Source organism: Malaclemys terrapin, chromosome 5 (assembly GCF_027887155.1).
Source record: "Malaclemys terrapin pileata isolate rMalTer1 chromosome 5, rMalTer1.hap1, whole genome shotgun sequence".
Taxonomy (NCBI): domain Eukaryota; kingdom Metazoa; phylum Chordata; order Testudines; family Emydidae; genus Malaclemys; species Malaclemys terrapin.
Window position 1 is genome coordinate 75,660,513 of NC_071509.1, and position 27,892 is coordinate 75,688,404.

General features: G+C 47.5%; 1 protein-coding gene and 1 long non-coding RNA gene across 4 annotated transcripts in view; one reads left to right on the plus strand and one right to left on the minus strand.

Moving 5' to 3' along the window:
* The first annotated feature begins 4,120 nt into the window (after positions 1 to 4,120).
* Positions 4,121 to 11,255, plus strand: LOC128838102 (uncharacterized). Its single transcript, XR_008445099.1, has 2 exons — positions 4,121 to 4,213; positions 9,971 to 11,255. It is a non-coding gene; the product is annotated as an uncharacterized LOC128838102 (long non-coding RNA).
* The window catches only part of KLHL2 (kelch like family member 2), a 122,525-nt gene continuing 105,688 nt past the window's right edge, over positions 11,056 to 27,892 (minus strand). For all 3 annotated transcript variants that reach the window (XM_054029952.1, XM_054029951.1, XM_054029954.1), the window contains 3 exons: positions 13,343 to 13,483; positions 12,988 to 13,131; positions 11,056 to 12,187 (listed from right to left, as the gene is read on the minus strand). In XM_054029952.1, the coding sequence (XP_053885927.1) occupies positions 12,159 to 12,187; positions 12,988 to 13,131; positions 13,343 to 13,483 (314 nt within the window). In that variant the 3' untranslated portion in view covers positions 11,056 to 12,158. The remainder of the gene's footprint in view (positions 12,188 to 12,987; positions 13,132 to 13,342; positions 13,484 to 27,892) is intronic.

Here is a 27,892-nt window from a genome sequence, read left to right on the forward strand (position 1 = left end):
GGAGGGAGGAGGGGGCGGAGTTAGGGTGGGGGAAGGGGCGGAGTTGGGGCGGGGCTAGGGGTGGGGAAATGGGCGGGGCCATGGCCCGTGGAGGGTCCTCTTTTTTTATTTATGAGATATGGTAACCCTAGTATAAAATTGTGCCCTCCCCCAGGGCCGGCAATTCGGCGGCGGGTCCCTCAGTCCCTCGCAGAGGGAAGGGCCTACCGCCGATAGGGTGACCAGATGTCTCGATTTTATAGGGACAGTCCCGATATTTGGGGCTTTTTCTTACATGGGCACCTATTACCCCCCACACTCTGTCCCGATTTTTCATACATGCTGTCTGGTCACCTTAGCTGCTGAATTACTGCCAAAGAATGAATGAAGCGGCTGCGGTGGAGCCTGTGATTTTGGGGGGGTCTAAATCATGATTTTTGACTGCTTGGGCTGGTAATGTTGCTTCCAAGATGGCCTTTGGTTCCAGTCCAGTTCCAGTCCAGAGAGGGACTCACAGGTTAAGAGAGGCAGGTGCTGGATATCAGCAGTGACCACTAGCGATCAGCATGTGTCCTGAGAATGTTGGGAGTTCAGGTCTGCAGGGCAGGATCAGGGGTGGCAGGTTTGTAAAAATTTTGGTGGTGTCCAGAACCCCGCCCAAGGCTCAGGGAGGGAGTTTGGGTGACAGAGGAGATCTGGGGTGCAGGCCCTAGGCTGGGGCAGGGGATTGAGGTGCAGGCTCTGGGAGGGAGTTTGGGGATGGGAGGGGGTGCAGGTTTGGGAGGGAGTTTACGGATGGGAGAGGTACAGAGGGATGGGGTGCAGGGGTGAGGGCTGTGGGTTGTGGCTGCAGATAAGGGGTTTGGAGTGTGGGAGGGGCTCAGGGTGAGAGTAGGGATGAGGATTCTTTCTGGGGCTGGGAATGGGAGGTTTGGGGTGTGGGAGGGGCTCAGGGCGAGAGTAGGAGTGTGGGGGTGAGGGCTCTGGCTGGGGCTGGGAATGGGAGGTTTGGAGTGTAGGAGGGGCTCAGGGCTGGGGCGTGGGGGGGATGAGGGCTCTGGCTGGGACTGGGGATAAGGTGTTTGGGGTGCTCGAGCAGAAGGTTGAGGGTGCGGTGGGGGTGAAAGCTCTGACTGGGCATGTGGGCTCAGGTGGAGTAGGGCTGGGGATGAGTTTGGGGTGCAGGCATGCTGCTCTGGGACAGGGGCCAGAGAGGAGGACTCCCCCCAGCCCTTTCCCTGCCGGCAGCAGCAAGTTCTAGGAGAGGAGTCTCCCTTTCCTGCCCCCCCCCCCAGCAGTACACTCACCCCCACCACTGTCACTGCATGTGCTCCTAGGGCCCCTCTCAAGTCCAGGAATCACCCTCGCCTCCCCCATGGTGGGTGGCAGGGGGCGCTGCATGCGCCTCCTCCCCTGCTGTTGCCCCTGACTGTAGCTTCACTGGAGGTGAGGGATGGGGCTGCCTCCTTGCCCAGCATGGGGCAGGAGCGGTGACTGTGGGTGGGGGCTGCGCTACTGGAGGGTCCCGTTGGAAAATGAAAGGGTCTGAGGGGGAAGGGCAGGCTCACAGTCAGTCTGCCCTGGCAGTGGAGGGCACTAGGACCCTGCGGCAGCAGTTGTTGCAGGGGAAAGACAGGGACTCTGCTCGGGGCGGGAGAGCAAGTCTGGGCCAGGAGACTAGGGTGACCAGACAACAAATGTGAAAAATCAGGACAGCGGGTAGGGGCAGTAGCGTAACTAGGGGGGTGCAGGGGAAGCAGCCGCTTCCCCTGCCTTTCCAAAAGCGGCTGGAGGAGCGAGAGGGGGTGCAGGCTGGCGGCCCACAGCGCAGCCAGCAACCATGGTGGGGGGCGGCGGGCGCGGCCGGAGGAGCGGGGGGGCGCAGCATGGCAGTCGCGGCCGGAGGAGTGAGCAGGGGGGGGCCACTGGGCCGGAGGAGCCATGAGGGGGGGGGGCGGGGCGGCCAGAGGAGGAGCCAAGGTGGGGTGCCTTTTTTATGTTTGCTCCCCCTCCTCTTGGAAGCTGGCTAAGCCACTGGGTAGGGGGTAATAGGAGCCTATATAAGAAAAAGACCCCAAAATCGGGACTGTCCCTATAAAATCGGGACATCTGGTCACCCTACAGGAGACACTTATGGGAGGCACGGGGGGGAGGGGGGAGCAGGTGGGAAATCACCTGGGTTATAAATATCTCCGTGCTAACAGCTTTTTTTTTTTTTCTCTTCACCACTTCCCCCCCCACACACTTTGTGTGCCCAAGGCAAGTGCCTCACTCGCCCTTGTTACGGCACTGCTTGCTGCCCAGGGCTGAAGCCCTCAGGCTTTGTCCCCAGCAAGTTTAAGCCAGCCCTGGTGACCCCATTAAGCAGGGTCCCGACCCACAGTTTGAGAACCGTTGTTATAGGCTGTCCATAGAATATCAGGGTTGGAAGGGACCTCAGGTCAGAGCCATTGTATAAAATACCATTTGGACTATGGGTTTAATAAAGTAATTTCTGCTTCAAATTAGTGTCTGGCCTCCCCTATTAATATTATAGCCATCACCTGGCCCTATTAATATTTCTTTCAAATATTTCCAACAGGTTCAGTCCCCCATGGAGCAGTCATCATGTGGTTCTACTCACTGCTATCCAGGCAAACACCTGGGTCCACTAGCTGAAGGGGGAGAGCTGTCCCTGCCTTTTACTAGGGCAACTGAGGCCACACAGGAGGGGATTTAGACTGATAGTTTGATATAGGCTTGGCCTGTTTCACACTTCTGCCAAGGGAGTTAACACTATTCACAGGGTGTGACCACTTAGATTTTCTGCCTTGGTGGTTACTTCTCACGTTTTAAATCATACTCCTTTGAGAGTCAAGACATACTTACCTGTAAAACTGGTTAGCTGCCTCTGCTGATTACATTCCAAATTGTCACCATATAGGAAGTAGTATTAGGTGTTATTTACCATGGCATCTATTTACCAGTTACAAAACTACAAATAAGCACAATATTTAAAATGAGCTTCCCTCTTCCAATGCTGGGGATTGGCAACTAACACCTAAACCACTAAAAAGAACAGGAGTACTTGTGGCACCTTAGAGACTAACAAATTTATTAGAGCATAAGCTTTCGTGGACTACAGCACACTTCTTCGGATGCATATAGAATGGAACATATATTGAGGAGATATATATACACACACATACAGAGAGCATAAACAGGTGGGAGTTGTCTTACCAACTCTGAGAGGCCAATTAAGTAAGAGAAAAAAAACTTTTGAAGTGATAATCAAGATAGCCCAGTACAGACAGTTTGATAAGAAGTGTGAGAATACTTACAAGGGGAGATAGATTCAATGTTTGTAATGGCTCAGCCATTCCCAGTCCTTATTCAATCCTTTGTTGATTGTGTCAAGTTTGCATATCAATTCCAGCTCAGCAGTCTCTCGTTGGAGTCTGTTTTTGAAGTTTTTCTGTTGTAATATAGCCACCCACAGGTCTGTCATTGAATGACCAGACAGGTTAAAGTGTTCTCCCACTGGTTTTTGAGTATTATGATTCCTGATGTCAGATTTGTGTCCATTAATTCTTTTGTGTAGAGACTGTCCGGTTTGGCCAATGTACATCGCAGCGGGGCATTGCTGGCACATGATGGCATATATCACATTGGTAGATGTGCAGGTGAACGAGCCCCTGATGGTATGGCTGATGTGATTAGGTCCTATGATGGTGTCACTTGAATAGATATGTGGACAGAGTTGGCATCGGGCGTTGTTACAAGGATAGGTTCCTGGGTCAGTGGTTTTGTTCAGTGATGTGTGGTTGCTGGTGAGTATTTGCTTTAGGTTGGGGGGTTGTCTGTAAGCGAGGACAGGTCTGTCTCCCAAGATCTGTGAGAGTAAAGGATCATCTTTCAGGATAGGTTGTAGATCTCTGATGATGCGCTGGAGATTTCCATCCCACCATCAACCTCAGCCTAGATCAATCCACACAAGCGATCCATTTCCTGGACACTACTGTGCTAATAAGCGATGGTCACATAAATACCACTCTATACCGGAAACCTACTGACCGCTACACTTACCTACATGCCTCCAGCTTCCATCCAGGACACACCACACGATCCATTGTCTACAGCCAAGCTCTAAGATAAGACCTGTTGGAAGACTACTTGTTGACTGAAGTCAAGAAGGAACTACCTGGAAGATTCTACCTGAGATAGTGGCAGTTGGTAGCACATGCTGAGTGGAAAGGTAGGCTTTACATCAGGGGTGGGCAAACTTTTTGGCTCGAGGGCCACATTGGGGTTGTGCAACTGTATGGAGGATCAGGTAGGGAAGGCTGTGCCTCCCCAAACAGCCTGGCCCCTGCCCCCTCCCACTTCCCATCCCCTGACTGCTCTCCTCAGAACTCCCAACCCATCCAACCCCCCCTGCTCCTTGTCCCCTAACTGCCCCCTCCCGGGACCACTGCCTCATATCCAACCTCCCCCCCCCGCTCCCTGTCCCCTGACTGCCCCAACTCCTATCCACACCCCCACCCCGACAGCTCCCCCACCAGGACTCCCACCCCCTATCCAACCACCCTCTGCTCCTCATCTCCTGACCACCCCCTCCCAGGACCCCCCACGCCTAACTGCCCCCCAGGATCCCACCCCCTTATCCAACCCTCCCACTCCCTGTCCCGACTGCCCTCCTGACCCCAGACACATCCCCGCCACCTGACAGGCCTAATCATAGAGGGTTGGCAGGGACCTCAGGAGGTCATCTAGTCCAACCCCCTGCTCAAAGCAGGACCAATCCCCAACTAAATCCTCCCAGCCAGGGCTTTGTCAAGCCTGACCTTAAAAACCTCTAAGGAAGGATATTCCACCACCTCCCTAGGTAACCCATTCCAGTGCTTCACCACCCTCCTAGTGAAAAAGTTTTTCCTAATATCCAGCCTAAACCTCCCCCACTGCAACTTGAGACCATTACTCCTTGTTCTGTCATCTAGTACCACTGAGAACAGTCTAGATCCATCCGTTTTGGAACCCCCTTTCAGGTAGTTGAAAGCAGCTATTAAATCCCACCCTCATTCTTCCCTTCTGCAAACTAAACAATCCCAGTTCCCTCATAAGTCATGTGCTCCAGCTCCCTAATCATTGTTGTTGCCATCCGCTAGACTCTTTCCAATTTTTCCACATCCTCCTTGTAGTGTGGGGCCCAAAACTGGACACAGTACTCCAGATGAAGCCTCACCGATGTCGAATAGAGGGGAATGATCACATACCTCAAGCTGTTGGCAATACCCCTACTTATACAGCCCAAAATGCCGTTAGCCTTCTTGGCAACAAGGGCACATTGTCGACTCATATCCAGCTTCTCGTCCACTGTAACCCCTAGGTCCTTTTCTGCAGAACTGCTACCTAGGCATTCGGTCCCTAGTCTGTAGCAGTGCATGGGATTCTTCCGTCCTAAGTGCAGGACTCTGCACTTGTCCTTGTTGAACCTCATCAGATTTCTTTTGGCCCAATCTTCTAATTTGTCTAGGTCCCTTTGCATCCTATCCCTACCCTCCAGCGTATGTACTACTCCTCCCAGTTTAGTGTCATCTGCAAACTTGCTGAGAGTGCAGTCCACACCATCCTCCAGATCATTAATAAAGATATTGAACAAAACTGGCCCCAGGACCGACCCCTGGGGCACTCCGCTTGACACTGGCTGCCAACCAGACATGGAGCCATTGATCACTACCCATTGAGCCCGACGATCTAGCCAGCTTTCTATCCACCTTATAGTCCATTCATCCAGCCCATACTTCTTTAACTTGCTGGCAAGAATACTGTGGGAGACCATATCAAAAGCTTTGCTAAAGTCAAGGAATAACACATCCACTGCTTTCCCCTCATCCACAGAGCCAGTTATCTCATGATAGAAGGCAATTAGGTTAGTCAGGCACGACTTGCCCTTGGTGAATCCACGCTGACTGTTCGTGATCACTTTCCTCTCCTCTAAGTGCTTCAGAATTGATTCCTTGAGGACCTGCTCCATGATTTTTCCAGGGACTGAGGTGAGGCTGACTGGCCTGTAGTTCCCCGGATCCTTCTCCTTCCCTTTTTTAAAGATGGCATTACATTAGCCTTTTCCCAGTCATCCGGGACCTCCCCAGATCATCATGAGTTTTCAAAGATAATGGCCAATGGCTCTGCAATCATATCCGCCAACTCCTTTAGCACCCTCGGATGCAGTGCATCCGGCCCCAGGAACTTGTTGCTGACCTTGTTTGTAAAGACAGAGGCAAAAAAAGCATTGAGTACATTAGCTTTTTCCACATCCTCTGTCACTAGGTTGCCTCCCTCATTCAGTAACGGGCCCACGCTTTCCTTGACTTTCTTCTTGTTGCTAACATACCTGAAGAAACTCTTCTTGTTACTCTTAACATCCCTGGCTAGCTGCAACTCCAAGTGTGATTTGGGCTTCCAGATTTCACTCCTGCATGCCTGAGCAATATTTTTATACTCCTCCCTGGTCATTTGTCCAATCTTCCACTTCTTGTAAGCTTCTTTTTTGTGTTTAAACTCAGCAAGGATTTCACTGTTAAGCCAAGCTGGTGGCCTGCCATATTTACTATTCTTTCTACACATCGGGATGGTTTGTTTCTGCAACCTCAGTAAGGATTCTTTAAAATACAGCCTGCTCTCCTGGACTCCTTTCCCCTCATGTTATTCTCCCAGGGTATCCTGCCCATCAATTCCCTGAGGGAGTTAAAGTCTGCTTTTCTGAAGTCCAGGGTCCGTATTCTTCTGCTCTCCTTTCTTCCTTGTGTCAGGATCCTGAACTCAACCATCTCATGGTCACTGCCTCCCAGGTTCCCATCCACTTTTGCTTCCCCTACTAATTCTTCACCGTTTGTAAGCAGCAGGTCAAGAAGAGCTCTGCCCCAGTTGGTTCTGTGACGGATTGGATCACAGAAACCTCCTTGGGAGCTGCCACCCGATGTGCAAAAGACTACCTCTGCTCCTGTTTTCCCTGCCAGCTCAGGACTCCAGCACCCTGTCTTGCTGAGCCAGACACTCCCGTCTGCTGCAGCACAGACCCAGGGTCTGAATCACTTGTCCCAAAGCTGCAAGTTTACCTGAAAACTGCTCACAGAAGTGTGCTTGTCTCTAGCACTCAGATGCCCAACTCCCAGTGGGGTCTAAACCCAAATAAATCAGTTTTACCCTGCATAAAGCTTATGCAGGGCAAACCCAGAAATTGTTCGCCCTCTATAACACTGGTCGAGAGATATGCACAGTTGTTTGCTCCCCCAGGTATTAATACATACTCTGAGTAAATTACTAAATAAAAAGTGATCTTATTAAATACAGAAAATAGGATTTAAGTGGTTCCAAGTAGTAACAGACAGAACAAAGTAAGTCACCAAGCAAAATAAAATAAAATGCGCAAATCTATGTCTAATCAAACTAAATACAGGTAAGTTCCTCACCAGTTCCAGAATGCTCCCTTTTACAGGCTAATCTCCTTTTAGCCTGGGTCCAGCAATCACTCACACCCCCTGTAGTTACTGTCGTTTGTTCCAGTTCCCTTCAAGTATCCTGGGGGGGTGGAGAGGCTCCTTCCTTAGCCAGCTCAAGACAAAATGGAGGGGTCTCCCACGGGTTTAAATAGACTCTCTCTTGTGGGTGGAGACCCCCCTTCTCCCTCCTATGCAAAGTCCAGCTCCAAGATGGAGTTCTGGAGTCACCTGGGCAAGTCACATGCCCCTGCATGACTCAGTCTTTACAGGCCGAAGCCATTGCCCGCATGGTATCTTGCATGTCTCCAGGAAGACTTATGTGGATTGGAGCATTCCAAGATGCATTGTTCCCAAAGTGTTTCCTGATCAGGTACTTAACCTGGTGAATTCCTCCCTAAAGAAGCTGACCAAATGCCTCACAAAGCTTACATAGGCCTTGGCTACACTCATGGATTCACAGCGCTCCCGCGGCAGCGCTGTGAAGCGCAAGTGTAGTCGCACCGCCAGCGCTGCGAGAGCTCTCTCGCAGCGCTGCAAGTACTCCACCTCTCCGAGGGGAATAGCTTGCAGCACTGCGAGCAAGTGTGCAGCGCTGCAGGCGCTGATTACACTGGCGCTTTACAGCGCTGCACTCGCTGCGCTCAGGGGGGGTGTTTTTTCACACCCCTGAGCGCAGCAAGTGCAGCGCTGTGAATTGCCAGTGTAGCCAAGGCTTTAGAAACCAAGCAAGCATACAGCCCATATTCTTAACCTCAAGTAGAAAATGACATATGTACAAATAGGATGAATAGATATAGTAGACCATAACCTTTACGGAGATATGTTACATGGTACAGGCAGCACAAAACATATTCCAGTTATATCATACATACATTTATAAACACCCCCCCATGAAGCCTTATGGGGTACGCTGTCACAGGTTCCTCCAGCACTTGCACCAGGAAACTGCAAAAACTTTCCAAGTTTCCAAAAACTTCCTGGATTGTCTGTGCACTGCTGTATTGCTGTCCCAGCAGATATCGGTGATTGAAGTCTTCCATGAGAACCAGGGCCTGTGATCTAGTAACTTCCGTTAGTTGCCAGAAGAAAGCCTATATTGCAGATATACCGATCTCATAGAACTGGAAGGGACCCTGGAAGGTCATGGAGTCCAGCCTCCTGCTTTCACTAGCAGGACCAAGTACAGATTTTTTTGCCCCAGATCCCTAAGTGGCCCCCTCAAGGATCGAGCTCCCAACCCTGGGTTTAGCAGGCCAGTGCTCAAACCACTGAGCTATCCCTCCCCCCATAGCCTTGTTCGCCTCATCCCCCTGGTCTGATGGTCTATAGCAGACTCCCACCACGACATCACCCTTGTTGCTCACACTTCTAAACTTAATCCAGAGACTCAGGTTTTTCCGAAGTTTCATACCAGAGCTCTGAGCAGTCATACTGCTCTCTTACATATAATGCAACTCTCCCACCTTTTCTGCCCTGCCTGTCCTTCCTGAACAGTTTATATCAGGGGTAGGCAACCTATGGCACACGTGCCGAAGGCGGCACACAAGCTGATTTTCAGTGGCACTCACACTGCCCAGGTCCTGGCCACCGGTCTGGGGGGCTCTGCATTTTAATTTAATTTTAAATGAAGCTTCTTAAACATTTTAAAAACCTTATTTACTTTACAATCAACAATAGTTTAGTTATATATTATAGACTTATAGAAAGAGACCTTTTAAAAACGTTAAAATGTATTACTGGCACACGAAACCTTATATTAGAGTGAATAAATGAAGACTCGGCACACCACTTCTGAAAGGTTGCCGACCCCTGCTTTATATCCATCCATGACAGTACTCTAGTCATGTGAGTTATCCCACCAAGTCTCTGTTATTCCAATCACATCATAGTTCCAACTCTGGTGGTGGTTTTGTGACATGGATACTTGTTCACTAGGAACTGGACAGAAACCACTTACTAAGGGCTTGTTTACATGAACATTCAGTTCACAGCACGCTGGTGTGTGACTCTAACCCACACTAGACTGCCTTGGACTCTGCTGATGCGTATTAACAGTTCATTGGTTCACTTTGGTCCTCTTTGAAATGGGACTAGATCAATGCATGTTACCCAACTGTTAATACATGTCTGCAAAGACCACACAAACAGTCCATAGCAGGCTAGCGTGGGGTAGATTTGCACCCCAGCTTGCCGCAACTAATTGTGAAGACAAGCCCTTAGAGCTATCAAACAACCAGCCATCAGATGGTGGTAATTTTCAGCTACTTATCTGGGGTGGATTTGAATTGATAACCTAGAAATGAAAGGTGCTATATTCCAGTACCTATTTCTTGAGACTGTGTAATGTTATCATATTAAACTATGACCATGTAGCTCATTGTTGCTAGCATTGTTATATAATTAAAACAAATCGTGTATAAATAATATCAAGTAAGGTGTCTATGGAAAGGTTATGATTTGCTGAATATGATTATGCTATTAGTATGCATGTCTCATTTTTGTATTTGAAGTTATGAATATTGACTCTATACCTGGATTTCAAATGTTTGCTCCTGGGGTAACGCCCACAAGATATTTAGCCTGCACATCTTGAAGGGACTGTTCAAATTAAGTGGCTCATCAAGGAACACTTAACTCACAATGGATCATGGGAAATGCCTATCTACACTTAATGGACTTCCTGCTATGACTAAGCAAAATCATGCATGGGCATGTGACATGTCCCTGGGACCCCAAACACCATTTTTTACCTGTAATTTTCCACAGTGAGAATAATGGGGATTCCCTTCACTTGAGAGAAGCTATAAAAGGTGCTGGAAACATCTCCATTTTGCCTATTTCTTGCTCAAACCCCTGGACTATGGATTTATGCTAATTGGAGCATTCTAACCAAGGGACTAAGGACCTTCCAATCATTTGGAAGCAACCGGAGACTTGACTTAAGCCAACAGTTTATTCCATCACTGCTACAAGCCTGAACCAAGAATTTTGCATTTATTGTATGTATTTGATTCCTTTAACCAATTTTAACTCTCACCTTTCTTTCTTTCTTTTTATAAACAAACCTTTAGATTTTTAGATACTAAAGGATTGGCAACAGTGTGATTATTTGGTAAGATCCGAGTTGTATATTAACCTGGATATGTGGCTGGTCCTTTGGGATCAAAAGAACTTTTTGTTTGATAAAAAATTGGTTTTAAATAACCACTCATCTTTAACTCTTGTGTCTGAGTGTTGAATCCAGGACTGGAATGCCTAAGGAAACTGCTTTTCTGACTTCTTGTTAGCTAGAGTGGTGAAACAGAAGTTTACTTTTGCGGCTGGTTTGGTATATCTTATGGGAGAATAACCACGAGTTTTGGAGTTTGTCTGCCCTATTTCTCAACAGTTTGTCCTGAATTTGGTATTCCCAGTTGTAACCCACAAAGGCACAGTTACAGCCTGGCAGTCCCCTCTTCAAATCACTTTCATTTTATTCTTGTATTTAGGTTCATACACGTTTTTCCAAACAACTTTTGACTGTTTGTTGATCTCTGAAAGGTATTTGTTGTGAAGCTTCTGTTTCTCAAAACAAGTTTTAACCAACTCATTAACATTATGAAACAAAAATACAAACTTTTATTATTTAAAGAAAATAGCTCAAAGATTACAATAGTTTTGGTCATATTTAAAAGGTCATCCATGAATAAAAAGGATAGTTGCTGTACAAACATGGGCACATACAGTAAGTTTTCATATTTGTTAACAGCAGCTAAGTTACACACAGATAGTTCTTAATACCATGCAAGCTCAGTTGAGTTCCATACATTCATTATAAACTTGCAGTTATGTTCATGCCAAATAATCACCTTTTGATAAAAAGGTAATAAAGGAATTCACCTAAACATGACCAAGATTAAACAAAGAAAAATCATACATAAATACAGGCAACTAAACTTTTTAATAAAAGATTTTGGCATTATACCATTCAAAAAATGCTGTGTCTTCTCCATGTTCTTTAACTGGCATTTAGTAGTGTTAAGCATTGTTATAAAAAAAAATACAACTCTGTTTTACAACATAGTACTGGCATAATTCAAAGTACTTTGCCAATTATAAATAATATAATCAAGTTCTGAAGAGTATTACTGGAAAGCAACCTATACTCTCACACACACACACACACACACACACACATATATATGCACACTATATTCATGTAATGAAAACTGTTATAAAAACAAACATGTTTACTCCCATGCCAGCTTGTACTACTGAGGTGGGATTCAATACCCATCCTGAAGACTTACAGTTCATGGATCTAGTCTCTGGGAAAAAATAAGACAAAAATTTACTTTCACCAGAATACACATCACTTTATCATTCTTCACTGAATAATCCATTTGTCAGTCACAACTGACATGAATTGGTCCTTTTGAAAGTGATTTTTTTGTTTGAAGGCCTTGCAAATAAAAACTGTGGTCCACCAGCATTTATAAAAATTCAGTCAGCTGCTGCTCAATGCAGAATAATCCTACACGTTGCTTCTACCTAGAGTAATCTTCATTATCTGTCATACGTAATTGCAGACCGTCACATCTTTCACTGTGACTTAATGTGCAGCTACAAGTAGAGAAGTGCCTTGATTCTCAGTCACTTCAAAAACACTTGTTGAAGCCGGCCCTTAGTACATAATTAAGTTGAAAATCTTTTTGCTGTTCATAATGGTTTGTCAATAACTGTAACACCTATAGAATAAGAGAATCACAAGATTAAAGTGTAAGTTATCTGACCATGTCTTTTCAAAAAAGACAACTTCCAAAAGTATTACAAGAAATACAAGACTTTATACAACGATTTACAGCTATCAAAAATATATATCTAAATGTGCATTAATTTAAGGCAAATGTCCAAAAATGTTCAAACTGTGTTATTCAACACAAAGTTGTGAAAGTTTCCAAGGTCTAATAACCTTTCGCCATCAACTCAGTTTGATTATCAGTAGCATAGGATCTCTATCTTGCACTTGTTTATATTACACACTTCGTTTTCCCAAAAATGTAAGCCAAGATCCTTAAAGGGGTCTGATTTTCAATGGGTTGATGGCCAGCACATCTAATAATCAGGCTCATTTAAAGAGTGTCAGAGACTGGCTCCTTTAAAGAGTGTCCTGCTCCCCACAAAGTCAGACCCTAAAGTAAGTTTCTAGCTGCTTTAATGTAAATTGTACTTCTTAGTGAATACCGAGGAGAAAATAAAGTGTGTTCTCCAAAACAACCAGATTTTTCATACAGTTTTAGTACAATATTTTGCTTTTAAATTCATTTAAGAAATAATATTTATTATTTATATTATGATCGTGCCTAGGAGTCCTAATTCTGGACCAGGATCAGGCACTGTACAAAAATATACTTTAAAAAACAGGTCTCTCGGTGCAATAGATTTTTACCTGGAACATTTTACTCTTTGGATGTTTTGTCACACCCCTCACTTGAGGTACTACTTTCAAATTAACTATGAGCAGTTTAAAAAACCATATACCCATTACCTGCATAGCTCCTTCCAGTACTCATACAAGAGGACACAACTGTCCATTTATCAGTTGTTGGGTTATAATATTCCACTGTTGACAAGTTACAGGAACCATCATCTCCTCCAACTACATACAACAGGCCATATACAGCACAAACCCCTATTAAAAAGGAAAATAGCTGCAATAAGACAGAAGTTGACAGAAAATGCACACCTATTTGCTTGCTTACAGAGTGAAATCATGCCTTCCATTTTGAGGCTTTAGTAAAGAAGCAGAAAATATTAAAGAGCGGTAGAAGCATGTATAGAACAGATACATAGCCACATTAATAGCATTTTAAAGAACAATATTTCTAAACTACAGTATATACCTGCATTCCTTCTGCACATGTTCATATCTGCAACCTGCCTCCAAGTATTGGTGGCAGGATCATATACTTCAACACTTTTTCTAACCAAAGGACCATCATGACCACCAACTGCATACAATAAGTTGTTTAACACACCAACACCTGCAAAAATACAAAAACACTCAAAATCAGATAGAAAAATGGCTATGACCTGGATATCAGGGAGAGCCAGTACACACTGTATTTACAAATGTAAATCCTATTTCACAGTCAGAGTTAGAAACCCTCTCAAAAGAAATATGGGTCAGAACATGTTAAACTAAAGAAATGATTACAAATTGGTAAAGGCAAGACATTGATTAGAGGCCTAGTGTAATGGGGCATATCACAGCATACAAAGATGAGAGTTGTTCTGCACAGAAGATTTGGAATAAGCAAAGAATAAATGTACTGAATATCTATGAAAATACAGAGTATTGGAAGTAAGCACCAATTAGAAATTATACTGAATTATGGGCTCTGATCCAGTGTAGGGTTACCATATTTTGTCCCTCCTAATGGAGGACACTCCCGGGGGCCCCGCCCACGCCCCCAGCCCCGCCCACGCCCCCGCCCCAACTCCGCCCCTCCCCTGCTTCCCGCGAACATTTAATTCGCGGGAAGCCTGAAGCAGGTAAGGGGGGGTGTGGGGGGGAGGAGGCGCGGCCCAGCCCAGCTCAGCCCAGGCTGGCTCCCGCCTGGGTCGGCTCGGGCCCTGGGGTGCCGGCACCGGCCGACCACCCCCGGCGGCCCGGCGCACCCCCCGGCTCCCCGACCCGCGGGCCCGGCCCCCGGCTCCCCGACCCACGGGCCCGGCCCGGCCCCCCGATCCCGGCCCGACTCCCCGACCCGCGGGCCCAGCCCGGCTCCCAGCCCCCCGACCCCGGCCCGGCCCCCAGCCCCCCGATCCCAGCCCGGCTCCCCGACCCGCGGGCCCGGCCCGGCCCCCCGACCCGCGGGCCCGGCCCCCCGATCCCGGCCCGGCTCCCAGCCCCACGGGCCCGGCCCCCCGACCCCGGCCCGGCCCCCCGACCCGCGGGCCCGGCCCGGCCCGGCACCATGCCTCCGGCCCCGCACAAAGAGGCCCCGGCCGAGCCTCCCGATTTTCCCGGACATGCCCGGCTTTTGGGGATTTCCCCCCGGACGGGGATTTGAGCCCCCAAAAGCCGGACATGTCCGGGAAAATCCGGACGTATGGTAACCCTAATCCAGTGGGCATAATGGAAACCAGGCAAGATGATCCTTATAAATGAATCTAAACAGAGCTGGGTACAATCTACACAGCAAAAAGAAAAGAAGTGCAAGAGTAACATTACATATCTATCAGAAGTATGTTGAAATAAGCTGACAATGAAGTTATGGAATACTTTACTGGGCATGAACATACAATGAACGAACAAACAAACAGCAAACTACAGTGGGCATCTGCTACAAACCACCAGGACTGGTGGATAACACTAAAAATTCCTTGAACCAACCCTGAAAGTGCTCAAAAACCCAAAGGATTCCATACTCATGGGGTACAGAACCCAGTTCTGTGTCAAATAAACATCTTAGTGTATATTTAGCTTTACGTTAAGAACTTTATCAATCTATAAGGAGGGAATCAAGGAACAGGTGAAGTCAGACTGGATCTACTTCTTACTGATAAGTATAAACCAACTGAAAATGTGAGAATCCTAGGAAACCTTGGAACCAGTGATAACAGCTGCTTATTCACCACTATAATAAGAAATGGGATAATAGAACATAATGGTATTAGCATAGTATATTTCAGAAAGGCAAGTTTTTGGAGTTAAGACACTAGTAAATAATGTATGATGAACAGAAATATTAAAATTCACCAGTACGGAAGTTGGTTGGGAAATCCCAGGAGACAATTATGGCACAGACTGCTAAACAAAAAAGTGTAAGCTATAAGAGTTGGCCAAATGTGGTTTCAAAAAGGGCTTCTCAAAAGATTAAGAATTTAAAATAAAACCTATATTGCAAATGAAAAGGGGGAGGGAATCAGTTATGGCGTTCAGAGAAAAGATATGGTTAGAAAAAGTTAATCATAGAATCATAGGACTGGAAGGGACCTTGAAAGGTCATCTAGTCCAGTCCCCTGCACTCATGACAGGACTAAGTATTATCTAGACCATTCCTGACAGGTGTTTGTCTAACCTGCTCTTAAAAATCTCCAATGATGGAGATTCCACAACCTCCCTAAGAAATTTATTCTAGTGCTTAACCACCCTGACAGGAAGTTTTTCCTAATGTCCTATACCTCCCTTGCTGCAATTTAAGCCCATTGCTTCTTTTTCTATCCTCAGAGGTTAAGAACAATTTTTCTCCCTCCTCCTTGTAACATCCTTTTATGTACTTGAAAATTGTTATGTCCCCTTTCAGTTTTCTCCTTTCCAGACTGAAAAAATTGGGTTTGTTTAATCTTCCCCCATAAGTCATGTTTTCTAGACCTTTAATCATTTTTGTTAATCTTCTTTGGACTTTCTCCAATTTGTTCACATCTTTCCTGAAATGTGGCATTCCAGTTGAGGTCTAATCAGTGAGGAGTAGAGTGGAAGAATTACTTCTGTGTCTTGCTTACAACACTCCCGCTAATATATCCCAGAATGACGTTAGCTTTTTTTGCAACAGTGTTACACTGTTGACTCATATTTATCTTGTGGTCCACTATGACCCCCAGATCCCTTTCCACAGTACTCCTTCCTAGGCAGTCATTTTCCATTTTGTATGTGTGCAACTGATAGTTCCTTCCTAAGTGGAGTACTTTGCATTTGTCCTTATTGAATTTCATCCTATTTACTTCAGACCATTTCTCCACTTTGTCCAGCCAAAGTGTGAGGTGAGTATCAAGGACTTTCAAAAATATACTTTGGGGAAAATATATTATATAGTAAGGCCATTAATACATAAAGAGGGACATGACCTCTGCTGAAATACTTAAATTTTAATGTCTGTCTTCAATAAGAAAACTAAAAAGGAGGGAGACTGGAATAATTAGGGAGTAATAAAAGTCTAAAAAAAATAGCTACCATAAAACATCACTATACCAACATTATAAAATCACGTTATCCATTGCTTTATCAGTGATACTCAGTATGGACTATCATTCAGTTCAGCTAATGGGTATTTTGGTTGCTATTGTTTATGGCTGCAACATCGATCATAATGCAATATTGTGTCACTTTTCTTTCTACTGCTCGGTGATCTCACTTTAGTGTAGAGTATCACACAGCATACATGTAATACAGCTTTCAATATGAGAGGGCTTGAGGAAGGATGAGATTTTTAGCACAAATTTGAGATGCAGTCATATAGCCAAACCAAATATATAAAAAGATTGGGTTTCGTTACTATTTTGTCCCATCTCTCTGACCTAACTCCACCCAACTGTAGCCGCCGGCCTTATTGTTTAGTATATTTGCTTCTCAAAACCCAACCATTTAACATATTACTTTTTAATATCACCTTCCACTCCCCTTTGGTCTATCCTTTATTACCCCTCCACCAACCCCCATTTACAAGTCATACCTCATTTCTTGCTGCTTTCATCTATATCTTCTTGTTGTCGTCCTCTTGCACTTCCTGTTCTTTTGTTTTCTTCTGCCCATTTTCCTGGTTCTTGTCTTACCCTTTACCCCTCCCAAAAGACTTGGCGGACATGGGATTTAAGATCCTCATCCCTGTGTGATGCAGCGCACTCCTCTCAGCTGTAGCCAGGAGCAGATATGACTTCCGTCCCTATGCTGATCAGCTGAGAGGCAGGTGGCTCTAAAGGGGCCAGGCAGCTGAAAGTCAATCTTTGTGTGAAGCCGACACAAGCATGCAGTGGGAATGGGCAGAAGTCCTTTGGGGTGACCATATATCCAGGAGGTTTAACTAAAACAAGATCAAACTCCTACTTTAATAAAACCTACTGTGACAATAGGACAAATCCCAAAATAGAAACATTCTGATAAGTCAGTATATCTGGTCACTATGATCATATTGAAATACAGCACAGTAATGCAAGCAAAACTTATTTTTTTTCCAAATTACTGATATAATTTTTACATGTATTTAACACTTCTTTACATATAACCCACTGAATTATGTTAGTAAAGTTTTACTTGAAGGGGATTAAGTAAAATCCTGAATCACTGACTATTTCTAGAAGTCATGGAGAACCAAAAAGGTAACAGAAGACTGGGGAAAAAAACAAATGTGGTACAAAACTTGGACAAAAGTGATCCTGGCAATTACCATCTAGTAAACTGAATTTCAGTCCTTGATAAAATAATGGAATATAAGAGGAAAAAAAGAATCTGAAATTTTTTAGAGCTAGATTCACAAAAGGACTCTGGTGCCTAACTACAACTTTAGGTGCCTAAATCCTAAAACCAGGTCCCACTGGGATTCACAAAACCCCAACTCAACTGCTGCGGATCTGTGCAGGTGCCTCTATTAGCTCAGCACCTAATTTTTTGCAGTAAAAGTTTCCTAGATGCCTATGTATCTGCCTCTGCTCATGCACACTGCAGCCCACTCTAGATATTTGGATGCCCAAGTCCCAGAGCGATGCTGTAACCAGGGGAAGAGAGTTGTTCCTCTACCTAACTCACTAGCAAGGCCCAATATAGTAGCTCCAAGCTTGTCTGCCAGATTGGGCCCCTATAAATGAGCTTCCACAAAACAGCAAGGGAGAGAAGAAGGAACTCCCTCCTAACTTTTAGTCCAGTGGTTAGGATACTCACCTGGGAGGTGGCAGACCTCTGGTTCAAGTCCCCCTGCCACCTGAAGGGAAGAAGGGATTTGAACAGGGATCTGTCATCTCTCAGGTAAGTGCCCTAACCATTGGACATAGAGCTATTTTGATGTGGGCTCCCTCAGTCTCTCCTGTTGGAGTTGTTCCATTGGGAATAAATTTAAAAAAATTCATTGGTGCAAGGGACTGGATTCTGGGTCTTCCACATCATAAGAGTGTTCTAACTGCCAGGCTACAGCATCAGTCTCATGCTTGCTCACTCTGGCTCCATTCCTTTAAGTGTTTATCCACAGTGGAGACACTCAGGAAACACCCCTCTCCTCTACATCTCCCACAGAGATATCTAGCATAAGAGACTCAACGTGCTGCCTTTTGTAAATCCCATTCTGATGTGCCTCTTTCTATCCATTCATTGTATATGGTGCCAAACTCGGGCTTTTGGGAATCCCAGTAACTTTCTAAGCATCTAATAAAGTTAGGAGTGACAATGCTCAGTGTCAGCATTCTTATGTTTCTTTGTAATCTAGCCACCGTTGGATAACTGGGCCATGGGCATTAAGCAACATTAGTTTGTAAAAGCAAATTCTAACTCCCCTTTGTACCATTGGATAAAATATATATGGGAGCAGATTGAAAAGTGAAATTTTGCTGCAATTCATCAATTATTATTACTCTTGTTAATGACTCAAATAATTAGCCTGCTTATATGCAAACATTTCCAATCATAAAATTCAATTACACCTCTACCCCGATATAACGCGATCCGATATAACACGAATTCAGATATAATGCGGTAAAGCAGCGTTCCGGCGGGGGAGGGGGCCGGGGCTGCACGCTCCAGCGGATCAAAGCAAGTTTGATATAATGCGGTTTCACCTATAACACAGTAAGATTTTTTGGCTCCCAAGGACAGCGTTATATCGGGGTAGAGGTGTATAAACTAGTGTTAGATATCACTAATATTTATTAGTGCCCTTTTTATAATCCTTTGGCCAGTTTTTAATCTACTTCTCATCTCCAAGCTAATATAAAGAACAGTTACCTACCTTTTGTAATTGTTCTTTGAGATGTGTTGCTCATGTCCATTCCAAGTAGCAGTGTGCGCGCTTGTGCACAGTCGTCAGAAGGTTTTTCCCCTAGCAGTACCCATTGGGTCAATTGTGGAGCTCCCTGGAGTGGTGCCCTCATGGCGGTGTATATAGGGTCCCTGCCAACCCACCGCCTCTTCAGTTCCTTCTTGCCAGATACTCTGACAGAGGGGAGGCAGGTGGGTCTTGGAATGGACATGAGCAACATCTCAAAGAACAACAGTTCTGAAAGGTAGGTATCCGTTTTTTTTCTTCGAGTGATTGCTCATGTTGATTCCAAGTAGGTGACTCCAAAACAGTCCCCCAGAGGAGGGGTTGGAGTTCACTGAGTTGCAGACTGTAGCACAGCTCTACCAAATGAGACATCGTCTCTAGCCTGCTGTGTGATGGCGTAGTGTGACATAAAGGTGTGAACAGATGACCACATTACTGCCCTGCAGATGTCCTGAACAGGGACCTGCGCCAGGAAAGCTGCAGATGAAGCTTGCACTCTCATGGAGTGAGCTGTCCACGGTGGGGCCGGCATCTTTGCTAGGTCATAGCATGCCCTGATACAAGCCGTGATCCAAGAAGAGATCCTTTGGGATGACACCGGTAGCCCTCTCATCCTCTCCGCAATTGCTACCAAGAGCTGGGTCGACTTCCTAAATGGCTTTGTCCGCTCGATGTAAAAGGCTAACACCCGTTTGACATCCAGGGAATGGAGCATACGTTCTCGGTTCGTGACATGTAGCTTAGGGAACTACACTGGCAGAAAAATGTCCTGATTCATATGAAATTGTGAAACCATCTTTGGGAGGAAAGTTGGGTTCGGCTGCAACTGCACCATGTCCTTGTAAAACACAGTATAAGGGGGCTCGTATGTCAGGGACTTGAGCTCAGATACCCTCCTAGCCAAAGTCAGCCACAAGGAATGCCACCTTCCAAGAGAGGTAAAGAAGAGAGCAAGTCGCCAGGGGCTCAAAGGGAGCGCCCATCACTCTCGAGAGCACCAGATTAAGATCCCATGGGGGAATCAGCTTTCTTACTTGAGGGTACAGTCTGTCTAGCCCCTTGAGGAAGTGTCCAACCATAGGGTTAGCAAATACTGAACGGTCCATTGAGCCGGGATGGAAAGCCGAAATCGCGGCCAGGTGCATTTTCATTGACAATACTGCCAGCCCCTGCTGCTTTTAATGAAGTAAATAGTCCAAGATGAAGGGAATTAAGGCCTGCAATGGACTAAATTGAAAATCTCTTCCACTTAGCTAGATAAGTGGTGTGCGTAGAAGGAGCACCTGCCTAATGGAATCCGAGCACAGGAGTTCTAACAGGTTCAGCCATGGCGCTTTCATGCTGTGAGGTGGAGAGACTCTAGGGTGGGGTGCTGAAGGCGGCTGTGGTCCTGTGTGATCAACTCCAGAATAAGGGGCAAAGTTATAGGCGTATCCACCGACAGATGCAGCAGTGTGGTGAACCAGTGCTGACGTGGCCATGCTGGTGCTATCAAGATTAACAATGCCTTATCTCGTCAGACCTTGAGGTGAACCTTGTGGATGAGTGGGAATGGCAGGAATGCATACAGCAGGTGCCTTTCCAGAACAGGAGAAAGGCATCCGCGAGCCAGCCCTGGCTGTGATTCAGGAAGGAGCAGAACTGCTGCCACTTCCTGTTGTGCCATGTCACGAATAGGTCTATCTGGAAAATGTTGATGGTGACGTCTGGGTGAAGAGACCACTCGTGGCCGTGAAAAGACCTGCTGAGATGAACCTTTCAGCGAACCCGGAAGATACGAGGCCTCCAATTGTATCGAGTGGGTGATGCAGAATTCCCACAGCTTGAGGGCTTCCTGATACAGGGGAGAGGAGTGAACACCACCGTCTGTTTATATAGAACATTATATAGAATATACCGATACACAGCTGCCCTGTAGATGGGTTTGAAACATCTGGCAAGTGAGGTGCACTGCACGCAGCTCCTTGACGTTGATGTGCAGCGAAAGTTCTGTCTGGGACCACAGAGCTTGAGTCCTGAGATCACCTAGGTGCGCTCCCCATCCCATCGCTGACACATCTGTGACTAGTGACAGCGTTGGCTGAGGTTTGGACAAATATATTCCCACACATACTGTTTGTGGGACGAGCCACCATCACAGGGACTCGAGAACCTGAGAAGTAAGAGTGACCAATCTGTCTAGGTGGTCTTGGTTCAGCCTGTAAACTCGGGCTAGCCATGCCTGAAGGGGACATAACTGCAGTCTGGCATGCTGTACCACAGACGTGCAAGCCACCATATGCCCAAGCAACTTTAAGCAATTCCACGCAGTCATCTTGGGAAATCTGTTGACATATTTTATGATGGCGTTCATAGCAAGGAAACAAGCTTCCGGAAGAGAAGCCCTGGCCAGGGTGGAGTCTAGGAGGGCCCCAATGAACTCTATCCTCTGAGTGGGAGTTATGGTTGACTTTGCCATGTTCAAGATGAGGCCGAGCCTGAGGAAAGTCATGCGGACGATGCTCACGTGGTCCTTCACTTGGGCCCAAGAATGACCCTTGATTAGCCAGTCGTCCAGCTATGGGAATACTTGCACCTGTCATTTCCTCAGAAAGGCTGCCATGACTGCCATGCACTTGGTGAACACCCAAGGGGCTGCCGATAAGCCAAAGGGGAGGACCGTGAACTGGTGGTAGATGTTGTTGACCACAAAGTGAAGGAATCATCTATGGGATGGGATTATGGACACGTGAAAGTAAGTGTTCTTCAAGTCGAAGGCGGTGTACAAGTCCCCCGGATCCAGAGAGGGAATGATGGAAGCCAGGGAGATCTTCAAGTTCTTCATGAATCTGTTGAGGTTTTGCAGGTCTAAAATGGGCCTGAGCCCACTCTTGGCCTTGGGGATTAGGAAATAATGGGAGTAGAACCCCCTGCCCCTGAACTCCAGAGGAACCTCCTCTACCACCCCACGTTGCAAGAGCGTTTGCGTCTCCTGAACTAGAAGTTACTCATGAGAAGGGTCCCTGAAGAGGGATGGGAAGGGTGGGTGGGAAGGCGGGAGGGAACAGAATTGGATAGAATATCCCAATTCTACCATGCTCAAGACCCATTGGTCTGAGGTTATTTGAGACCAGGCAGAGTAAAAATGGGATAGACGATTCGCAAAGAGAGGGGAAGGACCCGGGAGTTGGGCTGGTGCTCCATCCTCAGGTGTATCTTCAAAAGTTTGGTTTTGAGGCCGAGAGCTGTTTCGCCACTGCTTGGCTGTGGCCAGAGGAGGACTGAGCGGGGCGCCTCCCGCTACTCCTGCCCCGCTTCCTATTATAATCTTGTCTGGGAGGAGCAGAGTAAAAAGCATGGGGGCGGGCTGAGGTTTGAACAGCTTCCGCTGGGGGGTCAGCATGTGTATTCCCAGGGATTTAAGGGTTGCCTGCGAGTCCCCGAGCCCAGAAGCCAAGAGTCTCTTTGCTCTGAAAAGAGCCCAGAGCAGTGAAAGGGTAGGTCCTGGATAATATTCTGACCTCATGCAGGAGCCCTGAGACCTAAAGCCATGAGCTGCGCCTCATGGCTATGGCAGTAGCCATCGTGCGGGTAGTCGAATCTGCAAAGTCTAAGGCGGCCTGTGGCGAGGTCCTTGCGACTACCTTGCCTTCCTCCAAGACTATGCCAAACTCGGAGCAGGAGTCCACGGGGAGCAGTTCCTGGAACTTGGCCAAGGTATTCCAGGAGTTGTAGCAGTAACGGCTGAGGACCGCCTGCTGGTTTTGCTATGCGAAGCTGGAGCCCCCCAGTGGAGTACACTTTCCAACCGAAGAGGTGCAGCTTCTTAGCGTCCTTGGATTTGGGGGTAGACCCCGGCTATCCCTGCCGCTCCTTGTGGTTAGCCGCCTCCACCACCAGCATACCTGGCTACAGGTGGGTAAAGAGCCACTTGTACTCTTTGGATGGCACAAAGTATTTGCATTCCACCCCCTTGTCCACGTGGGGGGATAGAGGCGGGTGTGTGCCACAACACGTTAGTGATGTTTTGGATAGTCTTGATATGGGGCAACCCTACCCTTGAAGGTCCTTTAGGGGATCAGAATGTCTACCATCGGATCATTCTCCTCAGAGACCTCCTCTGCCTGCATATTTAGGTTCTGGGCCACCCTGCTAAGCAGGTCCTGATGTGCCCTGGAGTCTATAGCAGGCAGCATAGTAGAAGTACCCACCACCACCTCATCTGGGGAGGACGACGACGACGTCCTTGGGGGCACTGGGTCTTCTTGACCCTCTGGCTCACGAGGGTCATCCTGAGTGGTGACACCTTGAGCGGCACAGGGGATAGCGTTGGTGCCCAGTGCTGACCTGGACGTCCATGTCCTGCTCATGGGGAGACTCCCAGGTTACAGAGGTGGCTGAAGGAGGGATCCGAACCTCCGAGGCCACTGACAGGGATCTGGAGCCCAGCTCTTGGACTTGATGGTAGGCCCACGGTGTCCAAAAAGGCCACTGGGCTGGCCCCTGCCACTGTGGGGGCCAGGACATCACAGGCACCGTTTGCCCTTCATTCTGCCTCAGATGGTGCTGGGAACGGTACCGGCTAGCCTAGAGACATAGGAGTCTGCCTCCGCCTCCGAAGAATAGTCCGATTTTGGTGACCAGGGCGGTGCAGACTGAAACAGTGCCAGAGAATGGTGCCATGGCGAGGATGATTGGTGCTGCATCGATGCTGGCTTGCCTTGGCGCACATTTCCCCTCTGTAGAGCCAGTGCCAATGCCAGATCAGGGGACTGTGCTGTCATGGCGATCAAGTCCCTGGCCGTTTCAAATGCGTCCGGTGTGGACAGAAGACCTATGTCGTCCTCCAGGTCCTCGTGCACTAGGGAGTCCACCAGGACCAGACTCAATGGACCTCCCCACAAAGCTGAAGTCAACAGTGCCAGTATAGATGGGGCCGAGGTTGAGTGTCCCGATGTGGGACGCACCCCACTGGTGCCTGCTTGCTCCACTATTTTAGTGGGGGAGCACTCTGTCTGCTCTTTTCTTTTTGCACGGCACCGGCGAATGGGAGCCGTGCCTTGTGCTGGCACTGGAGGCGGTCTTCGGTGCCGGGGAATTATGGTGCCACCGAGATTCCTTAACCAAGTCCTTTCTCAGTGTCGAAGCCTCCTGCACCCAGGCCGGCGCGCTGTGCACCAAAGTACCGAACGTGGGTCAGATGCCATCTGGGCTGTCTGGGGATGAATGGATAACTCCATCAAGAGGAGCTTCAGCCGAAAGTCCCGCTCCTTTTTAGTTCTGGGCTTGAAGCCCCTGCAGATCTTGCACCTGTCGGCCTGGTGTGCCCCTCCCTGGCACTTCAGACAGGAGTCGTGTGAGTCTCCCCTTATCATGGGCTTCAGGCAGGATCCACACAGCTTGAAACCCAGAGGCCAAGACATGCCCCAGTCCCTGGCAGGAGCAAAGGCTGGTGTGGGGGGAAAACCCACAGCTAAAACCTAACTACTAACACTAAGGCCTGGTCTACACTATGAGTTTAGGTCGAATTTAGCAGCATTAAATCGAATTAACCCTGCACCCATCCACACAATGAAGCCATTTACTTCAACATAAAGGGCTCTTAAAATCGATTTCCGTGCTCCTCCCCGACGAGGGGAGTAGCGCCGAAATTGACACTGCCATTTCGAATTAGGGTTAGTGTGGCCACAATTCGACGGTATTGGCCTCCAGGAGCTATCCCACAGTGCACCATTGTGACCGCTCTGGACAGCAATCTGAACTCGGATGCACTGGCTAGGTAGACAGGAAAAGCCCCACAAACTTTTGAATTTCATTTCCTGTTTGCCCAGCGTGGTGAGCACAGGTGACCACGCAGAACTCATCAGCACAGGTAACCATGCAGTCCGAGAATCGAAAAAGAGCACCAGCATGGACCGTACGGGAGGTACTGGATCTGATCGCTACATGAGGAGAGGATTCTGTGCTAGCAGAACTACGTTCCAAAAGACGAAATGCCAAAACATTTGAAAAAATCTTCAAGGCCATGGTGGAGAGAAGCCACAATAGGGACTTGTATCAGTGCCACGTGAAAGTTAAGGAGCTCAGACAAGCCTACCAGAAAACCAAAGAAGAAAATGGAAGGTCCAGGGCAGAGCCGCAGACATGTCGCTTCTACGCTGAGCTGCATGCAATTCTAAGGGGGGCCGCCACCACTACCCCACCCCTGACCGTGGATTCCGAGGAGGGGATACTCAGCCATGCCTGAGGATTCTGTGGACGGGGAAGATGAGGAGGAGGAGGAGGAGGCGAGCTTGCGGAGAGCACACAGCACTCCGTTCTCCCCAACAGCCAGGATCTTTTTCTCAGCCTGACTGAAGTACCCTCCCAAGGCGGTATCCCAGATCATGAAGCCATGGAAGGGACCTCTGGTGAGTGTACCTTTGTAAATATATATAATATGGTTTAAAAGCAAGCGTTTTTTAATGATTAATTTGCCCTGAGGACTTGGGATGCATTCGCGGCCAGTACAGCTACTGGAAAAGTCTGTTAACGTGTCTGGGGATGGAGTGGAAATCCTCCAGGGACATCTCCATGAAGCTCTCCTGGAGGTACTCCAAAAGCCTTTGCAGAAGGTTTCTGGGCAGTGCAGCCTTATTCCGTCCTCCATGGTAGGACACTTGCCCACGCCATGCTAGTAGCAAGTAATCTGGTATCACTGCATGACAAAGCCTGGCAGCGTATGGTCCCGGTGTCTGCTGGCATTCAAGCAGCATCCGTTCTTTAACTAGCTGTGTTATCCTCAGGAGAGTGATATCGTTCATGGTAACCTGGTTGAAATATGGGAATTTAATTAAGGGGACAGAGGTGGCCGTTCCTAGTGGGCTGTTTGCCTGTGGCTGAAAAGAAATCCTTCCCTGCAATTAGCCAAGCGGGGGCTGGGGGGGGGGGGGGAGAGGGGGAATTGGTGCTGAGCTTTTCGCATTTGGCTAGCAGGGATCTTCCCTGATACCAGCCACGTGGTGGGGGGAGGGATAAAGCGATCATCCCAGAGAATTGGATGGGGGGGGGGGTTAGTTTGGTTTCTGCTGCTGCACGTTAACAGGAAAACTGCAGCACTGAACGGGCTTTGCTTGGTATGGGAAAGGAGGGCGCTGCTTTTATGTAGGTTGCAGAAGCCGAAAGACAATGGCTTACCATGGCTGCATGGAAGCAAAATTCTGTTGCCCGGCCCCGCGTCTGTGATCTCTCACACCAAAGCCGCAGGCACTCAATACAAGATGCAAAATGCAACCTTGTACCGAAATCACATGGGCTATGTAATGTGAATAGTGTTTTTCACCGTGAAAGAGCATAAGCATTGTTGTGTAAAATGTATTTTTTTAAATAATTCTCTCCCTTTTTTCCCTCCCGCAGCTGCAAATTTTTCAAGCTTCCCTCCTCCATCCCGAAGGCTATCTCAGATAAGGCAGCGAAAAAAAACACACGACACAAAATGTTCTCGGAAATCATGCAATCGACCCGTGATGAAAGAGCTCATCTGAATGAGCGGAAGGACACGGTATCCCAGTACAGGAAAGCTGCCAGTGAATATGAGGCCATGAGGGACGAACATGAGGAGAGGAGGGACGCTCAAGATGAGAGGTGGAGGGATGCAATGCTGGGGCTGCTGCATGAGCAAACGGACATGCTCCGGCATCTGGTGGAGCTTCAGGAACAGCAGTAGGATCACAGAGTGCCGCTGCAGCCCCTGTATAACCGCCCTCCTCCATCACCTTGTTCCATAGCCTCCTCACCCAGACGTGTAAGAATGCGGGGGGGAGGGGAGACTCTGTGCAGCCTCCCACTCCACCCCACTGGACAGCCCAACCAAAAGACTGTCATTATTTTGAACTTTTGAAGTGGCCTTTTCCTTCCCTCCTATCCTCCTCCCAAACCCCACTCGGGCTACCCTGTCATTTTCTCCCTCTTTTTATAATCAATTAATAAAGAATACATGATTTTTAAATGATAGTGACTTTATTTCCTTTGAAAGCAAGCTGTGACCGAAGGGGGAGGGTGGGTTGCTTACAAAGAATGAGTCAATCAAGGGGGCAGGTTTTCATCAAGGAGAAACAAATAGAACTTTCACACCGTAGCCTGGCCTGTCATGAAACTGGTTTTCAAAGCTTCTCTGATGTGCAGTGCTTCCTGGTGTGCTCTTCTAATCGCCCTGGTGTCTGGCTGCACATAATCAGCGGCCAGGCGATTTACCTCAGCCTCCCACCCCGCCATAAAGATCTCCCCCTTACTCTCACAGAGATTGTGGAGCACACAGCAAGCAGCAATAACAATGGGAATATTGGTTTGGCTGAGGTCTGAGCGAGTCAGTAAAGTGCGCCAGCAACCCTTTAAACGTCCAAATGCACATTCTACCACCATTCTGCACTTGCTCAGCCTGTAGTTGAACAGCTCCTGACTACTGTCCAGGCTACCTGTGTATGACTTCATGAGCCATGGCATTAAGGGGTAGGCTGGGTCCCCAAGGATAACTATAGGCATTTCAACATCCCCAACGGTTATTTTCAGGTCTGGGAAGTAAATCCCTTGCTGCAGCCATTTAAACAGATTAGTGTTCCTAAAGACGCAAGTGTCATGAACCCTTTCCGGCCATCTCACGTTTGGTGATATTGGTGAAACATCCCTTGTGATCCACCAGTGCTTGCAGCACCATTGAAAAGTACCCCTTGCGGTTTATGTATT